At 40.1% G+C, this 21,693-nt stretch overlaps 1 protein-coding gene across 1 annotated transcript in view; it reads right to left on the bottom strand.

Annotated features, from left to right (window-relative positions):
* pitpnc1a (phosphatidylinositol transfer protein cytoplasmic 1a) overlaps nucleotides 1-21,693 on the bottom strand; it is a 94,456-nt gene that overhangs the window by 22,751 nt on the left and 50,012 nt on the right. Inside the window, exons 2-4 of the mRNA XM_041816810.1 lie at nucleotides 10,345-10,493; nucleotides 5,986-6,074; nucleotides 2,806-2,813 (exon numbers count right to left, since the gene is read on the bottom strand). Coding sequence (XP_041672744.1) covers nucleotides 2,806-2,813; nucleotides 5,986-6,074; nucleotides 10,345-10,493 — 246 coding nt within the window. The remainder of the gene's footprint in view (nucleotides 1-2,805; nucleotides 2,814-5,985; nucleotides 6,075-10,344; nucleotides 10,494-21,693) is intronic.

The raw sequence follows: 21,693 nt of genomic DNA, 5'->3' as shown, positions 1-21,693 counted from the left end.
ATGTATTTAGTTATTAAAAGAGACTGGAGCTGATGTTTTTAGTTATTAAAAGAGACTGGAGCTGATGTATTTAGTTATTAAAAGAGACTGGAGCTGATGTTTTTAGTTATTAGAAGAGACTGGAGCTGATGTATTTAGTTATTAAAAGAGACTGGAGCAGATGTTTTTAGTTATTAAAAGAGACTGGAGCTGATGTTTTTAGTTTTAAAAGAGACTGGAGCAGATGTTTTTAGTTTTAAAAGAGACTGGAGCTGATGTTTTTAGTTATTAAAAGAGACTGGAGCAGATGTTTTTAGTTATTAAAAGAGACTGGAGCAGATGTTTTTAGTTATTAAAAGAGACTGGAGCTGATGTTTTTCAGTGTTTATAAAGAGACTGGAGCAGGTGTTTTTTTAGTGTTTAAACAGTGACTGGATCTCATGTTGTTTGTGTTGAGTCATAAAAATGTCTCAATCCCTCTCACATGAGGCGTCATCATGACCTCTGTCCAACATCCAGATGTTTGCCTCACTCTCCTCTCTCTCTGGAGGAGGATCGGCCCGCGGCTGATTTGATTTTTGCTCCATCGATGTTTCCTCTCTGCAGTAGACAGACGGAGGGCCGGCTGATGTTCCTCTGATTTCCCTGAGTTAATCATTAGTGCTCTTTCTCAGCGACAGTCAATTCAGGAGGAGCTGCAGGCTTTCTTAATGACTTAAAGGGAAATTTGCTTGATTAGTAGATATTGATCGCTGGTTTGATGCAGCAGGGATTGGTGAAGTGGCAGACAATAGGTGAGAGAAATCAGGGCCTGAAGGTGACAGGTTGATTTTACACTTCAACCCTCTGCATGTTAAGGAGCTCCGGGATGAAAAGAAAATCTGATTTCAGATGAAAGAAGCAGAAATGAGATTTCTTCACGGGGCGTCTGTGTTCACCCTCTGGGACGTGATGAGGAGGAGGAGAGAGGAACAGGTGCTAGTTTGCATAAAAAAAGAGACACCTGGTCAAGATTCAGATCAGGATTTATTTGGCATAGACAACCCAGGGTGACTTTTTGAAATACATTTATTTATTTCCAATGAGATTTAGATTAAAGCAGTGTTGTTTATATGTAAATGAGCATGTTGATACTGGGGATTTATCTTTTATTAATTTAATTTAGGAGTGTTTATATCAATAGCAATAGCCAAATGACATTGCTACTTGTTTAACAGGAAAAAGACATCCTGGCCAACCAATACTGGACAGTTTATCGTTTTAACCATTCACAATAGCAAGCACACTCCTGCATGCTGTCTAGATTGCACAATTATGCTGGCAACATTTTGGTGATGCCAGTTCCATCTACTTGTCCCAGTTTTGCCAACATATGTTCAATTTAGACACTCACTCTTTCGGTTAAAGATGAGATTGAAGATTTTAAGTGTCTTTACTTTTTTGATACCACTGATTATGAAAGACAGGAAATGAAAACTGGTTCAAGAATTCCAAAACAGAATGCAAAGAATGTGCCGAAGTCTACCAAAGGAATAAATGAGCACAATTTAACAGACGACTGACAATTCTGTATAAGAACTCCTTTCTTTGCACCAGTGTTTTGTGATATTGTAATTTAGTTAACCTCAGTGCACAGAAATGTTGCCAATGATGTTGTATGTTCTGGACAGTTTGCAGGAGTTTATCTGCATTTTTTTCATTTGGGGAATTTTCTACATTCACGTGTAAGACAGTACAGTGGAAAGAGTAACACAGAAAACAGAAAACTGTCTCATTTGTCTCTAGGACTTTCTATATTTGCCACTGTGGTATCAAACAGGTTTCAATATGGTTTAATTTTATTACAATCAAATCAAAGTTTATAATTCTGTGACATCCATATCCAGAGAAAATTCACTGTACATGGGAATAACTCAGACAATACTTGGAGTCAATGAATACTCTCTTCTGATTGGCTAAATCTAATTATATATTAGACAAAATAATTACAGAGTCAAAAGGAGGAGGAGAAATAAATAGTAAAAGATTGAGTCAATGTATAATCACGCTCCCTGATCACTCTCTCTCTGACTGATGTGAAACTGGACGTGTTTCAAAGATGGCTGCAGGAAAATGTCACCGTGAGGAAAATGCAAAAATCTGAGACAAGATGTTAGTCCTGTTTGATTGAATTAATTTCACTCTGGGTACAATCTGATCAATGAAGGTCAGAACAACAAAAGCAGAACCTCAGAAAACACAAACCCTCTCTGTCTCTCTCCATGTAACGCACATCCTCAGACAGTAGGGCTGTGAATCACACGTTGTCTCATGATTTAAAAAGTTGGAGCAGATCATCTCTGGTGAAAAATGCGGGGACATCTTTGCAGAAAATCACAGCATTTGTGCAACAGATGCACTGCATTGCACTGCATCAGTAAGTTGAGCAGCTAGTCAGTGAGTTTGGATCTAGACAGATCAGTGAGTCTCAGCCATTAATATGTGGCTTAAAGCACCTGTGGCTGCAGAGAGACTAGATATAGTCTATATAAATGCATCCTGACTCCCATGTTGTACCACACCAAACTGCATGCAAACGTAAGAGCACCATTCTAATATAAGAGAGCTGATAGCTGCAGCTGGTGCACATACAGATGTGACAGATGGCTAAATGAGGCGTATGCATGCTCATGCAATCATGAGTTCCTCTTTGGAGTGGATTTTATCATGAAATTTTCCTCTCTCCATCATTTGCCAGCAGAAATCATGAATTAGCCACTCAAGATTTCCCAGCTACAACAATTTACATTTATACTCTTTAATATCAGAGTTTGTAAAGGTACTCACCGTGTATTCTGACCGAATTTCCAGCAGACATCATGATTGTAGAGGGCAAAAGAAGGAGGTGTTTGATGGAGGAGGACATGGAGAGGAAAATGAGGACAAAAGAAGGAAAAATTATTTAACAATTTAACAAATTCAAATGTACAAAGGACTGTGAGACCACAGGAAAATCCCTTCAGGCGATCAGTTGTGTGACTCAGAGGTTTACTTTAGTTTATGCACAGTCTTACTGTGGATATTCCCATTCCATAATGTAGCCCCACAGGTAACCTCAGCTCTAACAGTCTGAGTGTTGTTGCTCCTGTTCTATAATCACTCTTCTCAGTTATTTTGTTTACATCATGAATAATTTAAACTACACATGGCAGACCAAACTGTCATTATAGTGCTGTATTCGTGGTTTTCAGTCATGTGACTGTGCAGGGGCCTGGAGGGCAAAAACAGCTAAGACTGGACAGTTTACATCAGCTGACGTGCAGAAAAACAGATATTAGTTCAAACTGCAAGTTTGTGTCACTTTTGGCCTTTTACAGCACCGGGGACTTGATTTTAATCACTAAAATCAGAGTGCCCTAAATGCTTCTGCTGAGTTTGTCTCCATGCCCGTTGCACCTTTAGTTGAAAACAGTTCAGCAGGAAGTGGCTCTTGCCCACCAGGGGGGTCGGGGGTATGGTGAGGGATTTGAATGCCAGTGAAAAGCTATGACCATCAGAGTCTGCTGCTTTTTGCACCACTTTTTTAAGTCAAGTCTTGCCCTCTGGGACGTTCTCCTGTCTGACAGGATTAGTGCTCCATGTTCTGTAGTGATGCATGCTCCTGGCCAGCTCAGGAAGTTTTCATGGTCAGTCCAGGGGAAATTTTAGGGGAAATTTCCTTAAATGGCTGTTAAGCTCGGCTGTTTGTTATCTCCTACTTGTTTGTTGATACTGTCAACATAAGTCCAATTTAACAAGATATAAAGGTGAAACCTGTCATTTATCACCACATTCATTCTGTTGCTGTGTCTGCTGTCTTGGATTTCTGCAGCAGCTTTTAAAAATCATGGAAGTTGTACTCTTCATACTGTGAATAACCCAGTCTGGCAGATTTTCAGGCCAGAAACTCTGGAATTTTTCCAGAAAGTGTTACCTTTGTAAATGTCGGAGTGACACAGGGTAAAATTTCTTAACAGAAAAAGTAAAAACATGCTCAAAACCACAGACAAAGCACAAAACTTGAGGGTTTTTTGAAATCACATAATTTAAATTGCTTTAATGGGTTGTCACAGCCAGAGAAACTGGTGAAAAGGGGTTAAAAGTGGCAAAAATGACTTTACAGATGTAGAACAGGGTGTAAAAGGTGGTGAAATGTGATTTAAAAGTGGCAAAAATTGGCTAAAGAAAATGGTGAAAAAGGATTTTAGAAGTAACAAACATGGGTTTAAAGCTGCAAAAATGTGTTTAAAGTGGCAAAAATGGGCAACAAAGGTGTTTCCTTTGGGAATGTCAAAGTGAAACAGGGAAAGATTTCTTTACAGAAAAAGTGAAAACATTGCCAAAACTACCATCAAAATGCAAAACTTAAGGACATTTTGAAACTGCATGATTCAAATTGCTTGAATGTTTTTCTACGGCTAGAGAAAGTAGTGAAAAACCTTTAAATGTGGAAAAATAAGCTGAAGATTGGTGGAGAGGATTAAAGAGTAGCAAAATGGATTTAAAGATGAAAAATAGGTGTAAAAGGTGGTGAAATGTGATTTTAAAGTGGAAAAAATGGCTAAAAAATGGTGAAATGAGATTTTAGAAGTAACAAACATGGGTTTAAAGCTGCAAAAGTGTGTTTAAAGTGGCAAAAATGGGCAAAAAAAAAGTGTTTTCTTTGGAAATGTCAGAGTGAAACAGGGATAGATTTCTGAACAGAAAAAGTGAAAATATTGCCAAAACAGCAAAACTTTGATTTTTTTTTCAAATTGCATAATTCAGATTGCTATATATATTTTTTTTTTTACAGGCAGAGAAAGTGTTGAAAAGGGTTTAAATGTGGCAAAAATGGGCAGAAAAAACAATGGAAAGGGTTTCAAGAGGAAAAAAGGGTTAAATATGGCAAAAACTTGTCAGAAAGTAGAAAAAATGGCTTTTCAGATGCCAAAATAGGTGTAAAAGGTGGTGAAATGTGATCTAAAGTTAGCAAAAATTGGTTGAAGAGATGATGAAATGGGATTCTAGGAGCAGCAAAAGTGGGCTTAAAGCTACAAAAGTGTGTTTGAAATGGCAAAAAAGGCAAAGAAGAAAAGGTTTATTTTTGGAAACAGAGTAAAACAGGGATGAATTTCTTAGCAGATAAAGTAGCAATATGGCCAAAACTACCAACAAAACACAATACTTAGGGGTATTTTCAAATTGCACAATTCAAATTACTTCAGTGTGTTTATACTGGCAGAATAAGTGGTGGAAAAGGTTTAAATGTGGGAAAAATGTGCATGAAAGTGGTGGAAGGGGTTAAAAAGTGGCAAAAATGGCTTTGAAAATGCAGACATAGGTGGAAAAGTCGGTGTGATTTCATTCAAAGGTGGCAATAAATGGTTTTAAAGTAACAAAAATTGGCTGAAAAGATGGTGAAATGGAATTTCAGGAGCAGCAAAAGTGGCAAAAATGGCTTTAAAGATGCACAAATAAGTGGAAAAGGGGGTGAAACATTATTTAAAAGTGGCAAAATTTGATTTAAAGTAGCAAAAATTGGCTGAAAAGTTGGTGAAATGGGATTTTGGGAGCAGCAGAAGTGTGCTTGTACAAAAGTGTGTTTAAAGTGGCAAAAACAGGTGAAGAAAAAGTGTTACCTTTTGAAATGTCAGCCTGAAACAGGGATGAATTTCTTAGCAGAAAAAGTGGTAGCCAAAACTACCAAGAAAAAGCAAATCTTAAAGGTGTTTTGACCCTGCTATTGATGCCTAACAATGGCTGCCAGCAGCTGAGGAATCATCTGGTGGACTAGGATCAAGGTCTGAGCTAAGTTGTAGTTTGCTTTAAGCAGCGAGCAGCTGAAGTTACATATGGGGCTTCTTCTAACACAGTAAAGACAAAGTCTACTTTATTCTAAAATCCAGTACACAGTATTTTGTTTTAAGGTGTTATACTATGCAGGTGTAGAATGTCATTGATCTAAATACTGCATAAAAGCACATGGATGTGTATCTAAGGCTTTACCTGTGATGGTGTATGGGTAATAGTTCCAAGCCTTCTCTGTGACATAGAAAATCTTGGGCACCACTGCTCTCGCCCAGCTCGGCAGTTTGCTGAAACGCAGAGAAAGAAAAGTTCAAGGACTAAGAACTGAAGAAATAGAGGAACAAGAAAAGGACAAAAAGTTCGGCGCTGACAGGACAAAAGCTTTTGTGCTGTGCAGCTAAAATAGTCTTTTCATGGCTCTCCTCTTCGGCCCCCGGAGAAATAATGACAAACATCTAGCTGTGAGGAGCCATAATGGAGGCCTGACGGCGGTCACGACGGCTCCGGAGGAAGATGATAGCAATGATCAGAGCCATGGAGTTCCTCCACACCCATGGATACAGACAGAGTTCATAGATGAGGGTATTACTCAGCACAAACCCATTCTTAAAAGTTGCAGACGGGTTGGTGAGAAGCTTTTGGGGTCTCAAATCAAAATGCAAATGATTCCTGGGAGAGGGAAACCTTTGTGAGCGAAGAGGAAATTGCAGAGCCAAAGATCTGAGGGATGAATGAAGCAGATTTTTCTAAAGGAGGAGTTAGTGAGTCTAAATGCTTCATTACTGCATTTACGTTTTTGATGTCTCTGTATTCAACAGATTATATTTCAGGGTGAACACTTTTACTGTTATGATCTTTATGAGCAAATACACCAGCAATAACAATAAAGCATCAGACTTTAAAACCTCTGGGAGTTTGGCTTGCAACCTTGAACCTTTTGTTTGAAATCATCAATGAAAAAAATCATTTTTGTGGAGTCAACACACACAAGGTGAAATACTTCTATGCTTTCGTTCACTTTAATCTAAATGGTTTCAGTCCTGCTTGTTGTAAACAGAACACCAGCCAATCACAAACCTCCCACCAGCTCCATAATTGAGCCCAGAACCCTGATTAAGTTGTACCAGTCTTCACGTTCATGACAATTTTACTTTAAAGCAGCCATTGATGTTTAAGTCATCACACTTTCTTCTGATTCGGGATTCAGCGGCTGGAATTGAATGTTCACTTTAAAGAATAAATCCTGGTTAAATAAAGGTTAAATAAAAATAAAAGCAAAGCGCCAAGACAGGAACCAGACGGCTCGCTCTCGTCTCTCTCCGACGGGCCGTCAAACCACCAGGGGAGCGTCCACGCTTGTCACATGTCCTCACACTGCCTTAACAAGAGCCACACAAACACGCAGACATGCACAGGCTGCACATTTCACATGGGAACAGGTGGTTTGTGGGTGGAGAGAGGCAGGCGCGGCGTCCAGCAGCGACTGCTCAAATTATCCATCATTTACAGAGACCTCATCTCTGCCTGCCCACTCTCACTGTCACACCAGGACAAACACATCCAGACACAAAGCCGTCCAAACCCTCCTCTCTTCTTAGACGGTCAGTGACACTTCAGATTTCCCAGAGGCCCTCTTCCCTGTCACTGACCACAGACTCCTCTCTCTCAGTTTGATATTCTCTGAGCAGGGTTTCACTCGTCTTACTTTTAGCGAGTGTCCTGGTGTCAGCTAATTTGAGCTAAAACTCACCAGTTATCATTTTAAACCTGGGCTATCTAATGGTTCTTTTTTTAGCATTAGCAGCCTTCACCATCGGTGTGTGAATGTGGAATGACTGGGTAAGATGAATGAATGAGTCAAAAGGGGCAAAAATGGGTTAACAGAGGCCAAAAAATAGGCAGAAAGTGGCAAAATGGACAGCAATATGGTGAAATTGGATTTCATCACCAGCAGAAAGACTTAAAAGTAAAAAAGTGGGTTGGAAATGGGAAACAAATTGGCATAAAATGTTGAGAAAAGAGGTTAATAGATGCAGAAATGGGTCAAAAGTTGCAAAAAAATGTGTAAAGTGAAAAAAATGGGTTAACAGATGCACATAGTATGGGTTAAGTGGTAAAAATGGGTAAGAATGGCATAAAATAGCAGGAAAGAAATAGTGGAAAAGGGGTTGCAAGTGGCAAAAATGGCTGACATCTGGAAAAAATAGGTATAAAAAGTTGTGTAAAGAGTTTTGTTGTGGAAAAAATGGGTCAACAGAGGCAAAAAAAGGCTAAAAGTGGCAGAAATGGGTTTAAAGAGGTTAAAATGGGCCAAAAAGTGTTGGAAAGGGTTAAGAAGTGGCAAATACTGGCCAACAGAAGAGATAACAGGTGGAAGGTGGCAAACAAAGGGTTAAAGTGGAAAAATTAGCAGGGAAAGTGGTGGAATAAATAAAAAATGGGCATAAAACGTGGTGAAAATGGGTTTATGGTGCCAATAATGAATCAACAGAGACAACAATCAATGGAAATTGGAAAAATGGGTTAAAAGAGGCAGAAATGGTTGGAAAAAAGTGAATGAAATGCAATTAAAAAATACAATATATTGGTTAAGAGTGGCATAAATTTGCAGGAAAAAGGGATAACAAGGGAACACATGCAGTAGAAATTACTTTAAAGAGGCAAAATGGGCAAAAATTGGCATAAAAATGGTGGAAAGGTGTTAATAGTACCAAAAATGGGTCAACAATAGATAGAGAATGTCAAAATGGGTTAAAAGTGGCCAAAACCTGCAGACAAAGCAGTGGAAAGTGTTTAAAAGTGGCAAAAATGGCTTTAAGGTGGCAGAAATGGGCGGTAAAGGTGAATGAAATGCAATTAAAAAGTATCATATATTGGTTAAGAGTGTCATAAATTTGCAGGAATTGGGATAACAAGGGTTCAAATGTGGTAGAAATTACTTTAAAGAGGCAAAAATTACACAAAATTGATAAAAAGTAACAGCAGTAACAGCAACATACAGCGAGTGCTCATTCCGCAGGGTGTCTGCAGCTTTAACATGTCTGTGCTGCATGGTTTGTCTTTATTCTTGTGCTGCAGTGATTTGTTTTATAACATATTCAACAGCTGTTTAACGGGATAATGCATTTAAGTTATCTTCACAATTCTGTAATACCTCAGTACAACACTGTTGAAGCAATCATATGATATACTGGAGCAACTGTTGCCAGAGCTGTCCTACTGTGCCTTCTTCTTGCTGCATGTTCAGTATTTATAATCCTGTTGTGTGGTGGATCACCGAGGACAGGCATGAACAATAGCCAATCAGGAAGCGAGCTGACTGAAGGAGGAAGTACAACAAACACAGCCATGGGTACAACATTGAATGCGAAGAGTAAAGTTAAGACGTCAGAAAAAGAGGAGTAACTTGTTGATTTGTGGCAACAGCATGCATGTTTACACGTATCCTGATAAACATAGCACTATCTAACTGACAGGAAGCCGGGCTCTAGTCTATAAAATGACTGAAAACAAAGCTGTGAGCAGAGCTACATTTAAAGTCCACATACATACACATGTGCTCAGGAGAGACAGTAAATCAATACCGGCTCAAGTGCATGGCGGCTGACCTCTGCTCTGATATATGTATGGAAATCAATAGTTAGATTTCATTACTTTGATAGGAGTTGGCAGAATTTATGGATGTGTGCCAGGGGCGAGTGTTTGGTGTGGATTTATTGAAGTCATTGACTGAGTGACGATAGACCTACAGTATGTGAAAGGCCAGGAGAATATGATCTACTGCTGCAGGAGTAAATCATGCATACATGCAGTGAAAACATTCTTAGATTAAAACACATGAAAAAACAAAACCTCTGAGAGTCTAAAATAAATACTTAACAGTATATACTGTGTGTCGGTCCTGAAACTTTTAAGAAATTTTCAGTGAGAAAAAGGCTGAAGTCATGTTTCTCCAAGGTCATGGTGCAGAGATGTCAGATTACATGATGTTCACTGAAGTGCTGAGTCAGGCTTTAACCCGGCTTTAGCTGGATACACCTCATCAGAATAATCAATGAAAGGTCAAAGTGGCGTCCTGTTTTTGCTTAAGTGAGTCATTTTCCAGTAAAACGCACGAGTGCTGTGTAATGATAGGTCTTATTTAGAGGAAATTTAAATATGACAGTGAGAAGACCGCGCTTTAAACTGTGCGCACAAAATAAATCTTATTGTTTTCCTCACAGCAGTGAATCGAAAGCGTGGCGCGTCTCTGAGCAGAAAAACAGACCAGAAAAGAGATGAAAAGAGACACCAACGCTATATTTTTCCTGTTTTTGAATGAATCGTTAGTCTGAACTGGGCTTTAGGTGTACAGTGAGATGCTGCAGGTTACTAGCGAGGGATTAGCTATAAAGGAATAGAGAGGAAAAAGTTGAGCTTTGATTTTTCTTTGCAGCCAGACAATCAATGACAGGATCCTGTTTTTGATTCAGATAGCAGGGAATAAGCACTCCTCTGTGTGCACAGTAAATAATTCATTAGAAACAGCGTTAACTGTTGGGCTGATAAGGCACTCACTTGTTGAGGTAGATCCTTTTCTCTGTGAACTGTCCCGATCCGTGTTCGGGGTCTTCATAGGGCTCGTTCTGGACCACCTCCACCCCCTCCCCACGCTCGCTCTGCTCATGGCTGTGTTTGCTGATCATGTAGAGCTGACCAATCCGGTACTGACGGACAGAGGAGGGACAAACAGAGAAGATATCAATGCAATCAAACAAATGAATGTCCAGATTTTTAACAGACACAAGCAAAATTCCCAGAAAGTTGGGGCGCTGTGAAAATGAAAACAAAAATGGTTTGCAAATCTCATTAACGTATGTGTTGTTGAAACTAAGAAACAGCTCATTTTGAATTGGACAAAAGACTGAAAAAGTAAGTGGTGCAAATGAAAATCTGCTGCAGGAGCATTTTGCAGCTAATTAGGTTAATTGGCAACAGGTCAGAAACATGACTGGTTATAAAGGGAGCATTTTAGAAAGGTAGAGGCTCTCAGAGTTAAAGAAGGGCAGAGGTTCACCAATCTGTGAAAAACTGTGTCTGAAAGTTGTGGAACAAATTCAAGAAAATGTTCCTCATTGTAAAGTCCATAATATAATCAAAGATTCAGAGAATCTGGAGAAATCTCTGTGCAAAGGAAAAGGAAGAGTCGGTCATGGATGCCTGTGATTTTCCTTTCCTCAGGGGCCAGTGCATTAGAAACAGGCATGATTCTGTTCTGGAAATCACTGTATGGGCTCAGGAAGCTTCCAGAAATCACTGTCTGTCATAGTTTACCGTGCCACAAATGACAGCTAACACTGGATCATGCAAAGACGAAGCTATATGTGAACACATTCCCGTACCACAGATGTCTTCTCTGGGCTAAAGCTCGTTTAAAATGGACTGAAGCAAAATGGAAAACTGTTCTGTGGCCAGAGGAATCAGAATTTGAAATTCCTTTGGGAACCCAAAGACACTGTGTCCTGTGGACTAAAGAGGAGCGGGACCATCCAGCTCATGAGTGCACAGTTCAAAAGCCTGCATCTCTGACGCGTTCTAATGTTGAAGTTATTTGTCAGTGCTATTTTTAGTTCTGTTTTACCACATTTTCTACCCATTTTTGCCACTTCTTCTTGACACTTCTACCATTTTTTTGCTGCTTTTTGCCCCTTCGTGCCACTTTTTTTTCAAATTGTGGAACAAATTTGCAACATTTAAGCCATTTTATACCCTCAAAATCCTTTTAGTTGATTGTTTCCCATTTTTGCCATTTTTTAACGACTTTTAACCAATTTTTGGCAATTGTGGCCCAATTTTGCAACTTCCTTTTGCCATTTTCAAGCCATGTTTAACCCTATTTTACCACTTAACCCAATGTTTTTGCTGTCTTTTCTCCATATTTGCCACTTTTTTCCCAAATTGATACCCATATTGCCACGTTTAACCCATTTTATAGCCTACTTTGCCTCTTTTAGCCCTTTTACTTTAGCCCATTTTGCAACTTTTTTTTTTTACCACTTTTTTACCACCTTGAATCCCATTTTGCCACTTCTCTTTGTCACTTTTAACCTATTTGATTATTTTCTACCCATTTTGGCCTCTTTTTCCCCATTTTTTTGCCACTTTTTCTACCAATTGTGGCAGAATTTAACTACCCAATTTTTTTACCCTCTTTTGCCAGTTCAAACCCATACTTTACTACTTTCTCCCCCATTTTTTCCACTTTTTTGCCACTTCTCTTTGCCACTTTTAACCAATTTTTTAACTCTATTTTTTCCACTTGCCACACATTTTTCCAGCCCTTTTTCATTTTAGCCATTTTTTGCCGATTGTGGCCCAAAGAAAGCTATCTTCTAACCCTTTTATTTCCATTTTAAACAAATTTATGTTGCTTCTTGTCCATTTTTGCCACATCTTTACCCTTTAATCCATTTTAGCCAATTCTCACCATTTTTTTTGTCTTTCACAATTTCTCAGTTCTTTACTATCAAAGTTGTCACACTTTCTTCTACTTTATTTTCCTGCGTCCTGATGTTTGTGCACATTATGTCCTAGCTATAAAGTCCTTTAGTTCAGTGTGCCCACCCACAGTAGCTGGGTTTCCATTACACTTAGAAATGCACAAAATCGAAATAGCGCAATAAAAAACTGAATTTCGAAAAAACCCTAAAATATTGCTAAAAAGTTTTTACGCTTTCATGAGGAGGTTTTTCAGGTGTTTCGATATAGAAATATATTGCAAAAGTGCAATGGAAACACTTTTTCCGCATTTACAAGTCACATGACGTGATGTACAGTGTCACGTGATCAGTCACTCCGAGACAACATGGCGCAGTAAGCGTAGACAGAAGAAGAGACGAGACTTTTCTTCACATCATGCTTCTACCCTTATGTGTGGCTTTTGCCATACATACGGACTTTACCTCTGAACTATCATCCGTTGCCTTCATCTTTTGTTCAAAATTATCAAGGCAACCGCCGTAGATGTAACCAAAACCGTACCAACATGCAACAGGTTTTGAGCGTCAAGCTCCCCTGCAGCGGATTCGCGCGAGATGAGATTTTACAAGAATTGCAAGGCCTATGCCCAAAACTCCCTTCAATGGAAATGCATTCAAAGTTCAATTGTACTTAATCAAAATGTAAGGAATATCACTTTTATTTTGCGAAAAACTGTAATGGAAACCCAGCTACAGTTAACATTACCAATGAAAAGGTTAATTCTATTTTAAGGGGTTTACATTTTGTAGAAGGCTTTATTGTACCGAAGCATAAATAGCTAAAATCAATTTTTATTGCTTTGATTAGGGTGGTTATTGTTCACATTAAAAATACAATATTATTATCACAGCTTTACTTTATAATGGGCCATGATTTTGCTGACCTCCATGAGCCCCCAGTCAAGGGCGGCCTTGTACAGACACTGCATCAGCAAACAGACTCCAGTTTGTTCTATCTGAACCAAACAGATCTGGTATGAAAATGCCCTTCATGTCATTTTTGAGGAGCTTTAAAATAAGACACCCCTTTGAAGAGGCTGCTTCACTATGCTCCTGTTTGTGGTCCAACAACTGACTCAACAGTATATTTTTATAGCAGCAATAAAAATAGACGCAGAGAGGAAAATACCAGCTCTCACTCCACAGTCCTGACATCTGGGGGAAAGTCCCCATGGCAGAGGAAAGCTGGGGGGCTTAGGATCTGTCTGCAGCAGAGTGACAAAGGCCTCACATCAGAGCGGGTCCCGGCAGTACAACAATATTAACAGCGGCGTAGAGGGGACTCTATCCCACGGCCCCTGGTGTCAACGTCCGTCAACGCAGACATCACTCACTCACCGCTGACTGACCCACTTGGCTGAACGACAACGTCACTCTCAGTCGCTCTGACAGGCCGGGCAGGAGCGGCACATGGAAACTATTTTCCATACATTTGGAAAACTACATTCTTTGGAGCGAGGGAGCTCCAGCACAGAGGTTTCTGACTGCTTGAAGGACTATTTCCAGGGCCGGGGGAAATCAATCTGACCCTGATGGAGACTTCTGCCACTGTGCAAGAATGCAAAGGGTTTATGAAGGACTCAGCCTCTCCCACCCACTCACAGAGGTCCACCAAGGATAGCCGTGTTAAGCTAACGGAAAAAGGCACGGACTTGACTGTGACTGCACATCACGTCACATAAAGGAAGGAATGAAGAGAGGAGAAATGTGACGGTGCAATGGGGAGAAGCAGAGCCACTGTTAACCAGCTCAGGCTCTACCTTCTTATATCACAGTTTTCCATCTGCAGGAATAAAAAAAAAGGTGTTGAGTCAGAGTATTCCCAGCAGGAATGTGGATGTTTGTGACTGAGCAGCTGTTGGTTTTATTCTTCTGCTGCAATGAAAGCAATCACTACAGAAATCATACCATAGAAAAGGGCATTAAACAATTAACATGGTACAAATTAAAGATGCCTTATCTATATTTATCTATCAATGTGGACATGCATTTTTGCTACAAGAAGGTAGATATGGCTCTCTAACCTGAAATTTCCACATACAGCGGCTGCACCGTGCTCTGCAGCACTGTGATTTTGCCCAACTAAAGGCAATAGTAATAGCAGTAATAGCACATCAACAGTGGATTATTCCGCCTCTTTAGGGTTGATTTGCTGTTGATTTTAACATGATTCCTTGATTTTATTGCCTCCGCCATGTGTGAGTACATTATGAAGTTAAAGGATTAACGTTTGCTACAAAGAACCTGTGTTTTTTTCCCCTTAGATGTTAACTATTCCTCGTCAATGGGGTTGGGTATTGTTAGGGTTTTTTCTGATACCTGTGCTAAATCGGTACCAGTACCAAACAGTGCCTGGGTCGATAATTTTGAAATGTGTGATGAGGGCAGGAGAATCAAGCTGTCTGGGTATCATAAATGATTTGTAATCATTTTTTTATGAGGTGTCAAACTGGTGGAAAGCGATTTAATTTAAGACATAAATCACACAAATTCCATAATGCATTTTAATGTCAGTACCAGTTTTTTTTGTTTAAGATTTATTTTTGGGCAATTTGTGCCTTAATTTGTGCCTTTATTGCTATATGAATAAAATTTGATTTGATTTGATGTGATTTATTTGAAAGAGGGGGATTCGGAAACAGGGACAAGAGTGGGGAGAGACATGAGGCAAAGGGCCACAAGCCAGATTCAAACCCAGGCCACCCACATACATGGGACGTGTCTTAGACCGCTCAACCATCTGCGTGCCCCAGTTGGTACCAGTTTTTGATACTCATCCCTAGTCATCAATGCTGCAGTTGTAGCTCTGTGACCCACTGACCTACCGATGACCTCTTGCTTGTGCTGCAGGATGAGGCATGATGTTGATGTAGTGATGGTTTGCAGTCAGGAGTCTGTGCATTGTTGTATTTTGAAGTTGACTGGATACTTTGCACATTTTCTGGCTATCTGGATCGATCTGTTCTACGTGGATTGATGCGGCTTGGCAGCAGCAAGAACCGAAAAGAGAACTGCAGCGCATCTCCAATAAAGCAGAATGGAGCAGCGCTTCAGGGACACGCCAGAGCCGCACTTAAGCGCATGTAGTGGGACTGCTCCGGCTGTCTAGAGTGAGTGATTTGCTCCAAAGTGTAATTCATGGCCAGATCGCAATGCAGCTGTTGTTTTTCAACACGGCACTCAGAAAAAAGAGCCCTCTATTCTCCAGATTCTCTGAGCATGTGACGTCCATATTAGGTGTGAGAGTCACGATGCTCACGCAGGTGGTCTGAAAGCCCTGACTTGTTACCATGCAGCATGCATAGTAGCCAAGATGTGTATCTCACATGTACAGTCTGAGTAAGGGTAGTAGAAACAGGATATGTAGATTTTGAAGATTTTTGCAGTTGTGCACATATTATTGCCAATATCAATGTCTTAAGTTGTTTTTCCCCAATATTTTCTCACATCTTCCTTCTAGGGTTCACTTTTAAAAACATTGTCCCATGCCATAAGAGAGGATAATGCACCACCTGTTTATTGTAGTCCACATGAACTTTCTGCATACACCAAAGTCGGCTGAAAAAGCTGGGCCACTTTTCAAGCTGAAAATTCAGGTTCTACAATAAAAGTAACAGCAGTTTGGAATCACAGCAGCCTTTTACTTCCTAACCTTAGAGTAATGCTGGAGGAGAATGGCTACAGCAGCTGTTTAATCTTGTGTAGATTCTGTCTTTCATAGATGGTTTTGGATGGTTATTTGAGAGCTGCAGATTAGATGTAAAGACCAAACCTGGAGGTTACAGCACGTATCAGTAACTAATACAGCATGAAGACACTCATGTTTGGTCAAACAAAGACTCAATGGCGAATACAAACTGCTGAATGAAAAGCATCATGGTAGAGTACCCACTCCAGCAGCCCTCTCAGCATCTCTCTGATCACGCTGATGGCAAGCAGCATTAATGTACCAACATAAAGCGCCGTGTTTTCCGTGACCCTCGGCTCGTTCAGGGCTCGGACTCATTGTGTAAACAGGACAGCTGTTGTGATGTCTTCCTACCTGTCTTTGTACTCAGCCTGTGCTGGCGACCCGAGGGCTTTGTTTGATGAATGATGGGCTGTTTTCTGCGTAAACCTCGCTCTAATGACAGAGAGAGAGGAGCCTCTTGGTTGGGTTAATGCAGCCTTGAAAATCTTGTAACTTGTTTTAGTCCCTATAGAAAGTGGCTCCATTAGCAGGATACAAAGCTGCAGGAAATGTACAGCTAATGTTTCGTTTCTTTCTCTTCTTCCTTCCACTTAAAGCTGATTTAATTACCCCCCTAATCACTTAATTTCCCTCCTCTTCCTTTGTGTTTGATTTTGTTTATCCTTCACTGTGCTCTTCTGCTTGGTTTCAGACTTTTGTTAACTGCTCTCACTTTTTTGGATTCTGCACATGTTGATGCACAAATCCCTAATTTCAATGCTCCGGCATTCCCCTACAAAACTTAACTTGCAGTCTATGAATAACCTGAAATAGATCACTAACCATGAAGCTCTCATACTGTGTTTTTACAGGAGTTTAGGAGATTTAAGACCACTCTGAAGAGGAGATGAGTGGAACAGACCCACCTGAGATTTGCAGTCTTTACAATCATGCAGAAAACAAAGGTCAAATCTTAATCTCCACAAAAATTCCTACAAGCACGATTCCTTTTCAGACATAATTCCCATGCAAATGCTCAACTATCCCACTGTAAACATGAAGCTTCAGCGCAAACAGTTGGTTAGCTTAACTTAAAATACATGTCTGGAGAATAGGTCTCAATGATGGGGATGAAAATCTCAATTTTACCTTTAGCAAGGGCGGGCAATCACCTGGGGCCTCGTGCATCAAAGCCCCTTAGCATAGGAATTAAACACGAGTCCAACCCTCTAATTCCACATACTCTGCCTGCACTGTGTTCCAGGTGTGCATCAGTTTGTACCGACTGACGGCGCACACCCTTGTCCACTGGATGGGTTTCTGGAGTGATGCTGCAGACCAGAGATCACACGACTGCAGGAGTTTGTGCAAAGGCTGACTTCTCCATTCTGTTTGTTTGCTGTTCACTTCCGTATCATTTTGTGATTATTCTGCTTCTACCATAGATTTTGCCGTAATAAAGGCTTATGTTTTCTAGAAAGAGTGTGAGGTTTCCCATCTCAAAAGTTAACTCTTCTTTGTCCGTGGCACTGTGTTACCTCTGACCTTTACCTTGTGCTCCAGGGTGGGACAAATGTTGATGTAGTGATGAGATTCACTATCAGGAGTTTTTGCAGTGTGGTGCTTCTTGAAATTTATAGATGCTTTCAACTTTTTTCCCCATTTTGGTTGATCTGCTCTACTTGGACTGATGCCTTTTGTCAGATTCCTGTGATAAAAATAGAACCCCAATTCTCTGAGATCTTATAAACTCACATTTTACTCAGAATAGAACATAAACACATATCAGATGTTGAAACTGAGAGATTTTATCATTTCATGAATAAAACTAGATCATTCTAATTTAATGGTAGCAATACATCTCAAAAAAATTGGGGCAGGGCAGCAAAAGGCTTGAAAACTAAGTGGTACTAATACAAATGACTGGAGGAGCTTTTTGCAGCTAGTTAGGTTAACTGGCAACATGTCAGTTGCATGACTAGGTATAAAAGAAGCTTTTTAGAGAGGCAGAGTCTCTCAGAAATAAAGATAAGCAGATGTTCAACAATCTGAAAAAAATGGCTTCTAAAAATTATGGGACAGGGGCATCGGTCTTTAGGTTAGGATGCACCCCATACCTCCTTTCCTGCATGTCTATCGCCTAATCTCTCATCCCTGATTCAAACTCCATCCACTGCCCCCCTCTCTAAAAAATATATCTTTAAAACTAAAAGAAAGTTAAGTAAAAAATTGCTGGACATTTTCAGAAAATTTTAATTGAAGAAAACTGTGAAGACTTTGAATATCCACAATCTTTAGCAGCGGTTCTCAACTGGTCTAGCCTTGGGACCCACAACAGGTTCCATAATGACAAACTGTAAACCCAATTTATTGTCAATAAATCAATTTTATTAGATAAAACATGGCGCTGTTTGGACCACAGATAGAAATTGGGCAGAATAAATACTTAGACAAGTACAAAAAAATATATAAAGAATACAATTTACAGAAAAGAAGATTTCTGAAAGTTCCCAGATAAAATCCAAACTCTTTCCAGAACAAATTCTCAGGCATTTCTGTTGAAAATTGCAGAAGTTTTACTGGAAAAGATTTTTGCATGTTTCTGGGTAAAGTCCTGAAAATCTCTTGTTCCTTGAAAAATTTTTTTAGATTTAGAGGAAAAGTCCCAGAGAAGAGTTTCAAAAGTCTCAGGGGAAATGCCAAAAGAAAGCTCTTAAAAATTCTCTAACCTTTTTTCGAAAATTACCTAAAGTTCCTTTCAAGGAATCATAGGGAAATCCTTTCTTGAACAGTTCAAGGGGAAAAATCAGCAAAGTAAGTTTCATTTAACTTCCTATTGGGAATTACATTTTAACAGTGGAAAAAAAAGCACTCAAAAGGCTCTTGGATGAATTTGCGACCCACTGAAAACTTCTCGTGACCCAATTTTGCATCCTGACCCACCAGTTTAGAACCACTGATCTACAGTACACAACCTCATGAGCAAGGGACAAGGCTAAAGGTCAGTATTGGATGCTGAGATCTTAGGGGCCTCAGGGACCACTGCATTAAAAACAGGCATGATTCTGAACAGCTTCCAGAAATCATTGTCTGTCAACACAGTTGGCTGTGCCATCCACAAATGACAGTAAAAGCTGGATCATGGAGAGAAGAAGCCATTAGTGGACAGGATCTAGAAACACTGCTGTCTTTTTTGGGATAAAGCTCTTTTTTTATTTTTATTTTTTTTAAGATTCATTTTTGGGCATTTACTGTATTTGATAGAGGAGAACAGTGAGAGTCGGAAACAGGGACGAGAGCGGGGGAGAGACATGCGGTAAAGGGCCTCAGGCCGGATTCGAACCTGGGTTGTCCGCATACATGGAGCATGCCTTTAACCACTAGGCCACCTGCACCCTGGATAAAGCTCATCTAAATAGACTGAGGCAAAATGGAAAACTGTTCTGTGGTCAGAGGAATCAACATTTGAAATTCTTTTTGGAATCCATGAAAGCACAGTTAGCCAAAAGCCTGCATCTCTGATGGTGCAGGGTTGCATTAGTGCTGATGGCATGTGCAGAAGACTGGGTCTAAAACTCAAAATGAGTATGGGTATGATAAATGGACTTGAGCTTGTATAGTGCTTTTACACTTTTAAAGCCACATTCACACCACAACCACACACCAGTGGAAACAATTTAGGGTTAAATGTTTTGCCCAAAGACACATCAACATGTGACTGTAGCAACTCAAACCCACGACCCTCTGGTTACGAAAGCCAAAGTCGCCCCTACAGTACCTACACAAGCAGTAAAAACAAACAGCTCCAATCAAAGGTGACCTAGAGGAGCTGGATCCATCCTTTACACTGCCAGAAAGAAAACTAGCATAACTGTTTTTGTCTTCACAAAAATATAAATGAAGCACATCCTGACATTTGGGAACAAATTTTTTTTAAAAATCATTAAAAATTGAACAATCACAACAAGAAAAGAGGGAGAGGAATCAACAGGAAGATCAAAGTTAGCAGGCATTTTTAAAACCCCTCTGATTGAACCAAAACTCTAACTAAAGATGAAAGCATGGAGGCTGCTCTCTGATCAAACTGTGTCTCTGTTCTCACAGCAGCAGGTGGTGAGGAGCTGAGCTCATTGTGCTGCAGACACAGAGTGTGTTAGTGTGAGTGGAAGATAAGAAACCCTCACAGAGCACACCGACACTTCGGCACATAAGACAATCACTGTCACAATGCTAACGTGTAATTAAAATTCCACCACAGACAGAGTAATTACTGCTCTGGGCGATCCGTATTCTTGGATGAATCATTAGCTTCGGTTCAGATAAATACCTCCTCTGTCTTCATGTCCATTGTTGGGCTTTGTGTGTCCATATGTGAGTACGATCTGTGCTGGCAGATCATCCTTAATATAACCCAGTAAACAATGAGGATCAATAAAGTCTGCTATTATCAGTGCAGTGAATTAACCTGCCTCATTCTGCCTCCACTGCCACAGAATATCCCTGTTTAGTTATTTATTTCATTTACTGTTGTAGGCCTGTTTATCTTTTCCTGGATTACTTTTTCTCTAATCTCTCCATTCATATATGTAGCTTAAGGCTTGCTAAACAGATGGTTCTTAAACCTTGACTCATTTTAAAAACCACAGACAGAAAGATGTGATTTATTGGTTTTCATACGCTGACACTGGATGTCCAGAATGTAAGACCACAAACCAGCCAACCGCTGCAAGTAGTCTCACAAATGGTGAAAAGGGGATCATCTGTGGCTGTAGTATAAAGACACCTGTGTCTGGAAGATACAGTCACTGGTTCATTAGTATTCCTGGCTACCATTACACCATGAAGACAAAAGAACACTCCAAGCAACCCAGAGAAAAGGTCATTGAAAAGTAGAAGTCAGGGGATGGATACAAAAATATTTCCAAGGCTCTAGACATCCCCAAGAGTTCAGTTAAATCTATCATCAAGAAGTGGAAGGAATATGGCACATGTGTAAATCTGTCCTCATAAACTGAGCAACCATACAAGACGGAGACTAGTGAGAGAGGACACCATGACACCTATGACTACTCTGAAGAGTTCCAAACTTCAGCAGCTGAGATGGGACAGACTCTGCATACAACAGCTCAGATTAAATCTGGACTAGAGTTCACCAAAAGGCATGTGGGAGACTCCATGGTCAAGTGGAAGAAAGTTCTTTGGTCTGATGAGACCAAAATGGAGCTTTTTGGCCCTCAGACAAGATGCCAAACACACCATCCCCACTGTGAAGCAAGGTGGTGGCAGCATCATGCTGTAGGGATGCATTATCTTGCATTTTCCTGCAAGACTGCATATATGTGCACTTTTTTAAATATTACACACACACACACACACACACACATATATATATATATATATATATATATATATATATTTTACAGCCAGTGGGGAGGAGGAAGAGAAGGCGTTGTGCGAGAAGGTGGAAGCGGGGCAAACAAGCCAGGCTGCAGGCTAGGCTAAGAGCGACCTCGCACAAACCTGTCATACCAAGCTTCTTTCTCCCGGGTGCCCGCTACCTCACCAGCGGTATGGACGACGTGAGGATGCAGATTTCTAACCACCACTGGACGACTGTGTTTGCTACAACAGAGGAGACTGCCAAATGCAATTTCGTTTTGACAAGATTTATAATTTGGTATGTCGTGGTTTTTAACCCTTTATGACCTACCATAAAAG

Source organism: Cheilinus undulatus, linkage group 21 (assembly GCF_018320785.1).
Source record: "Cheilinus undulatus linkage group 21, ASM1832078v1, whole genome shotgun sequence".
NCBI lineage: Eukaryota > Metazoa > Chordata > Actinopteri > Labriformes > Labridae > Cheilinus > Cheilinus undulatus.
Note: the sequence above shows the minus strand (reverse complement) of the source record. Positions and strands in the feature narration are given on the sequence as shown.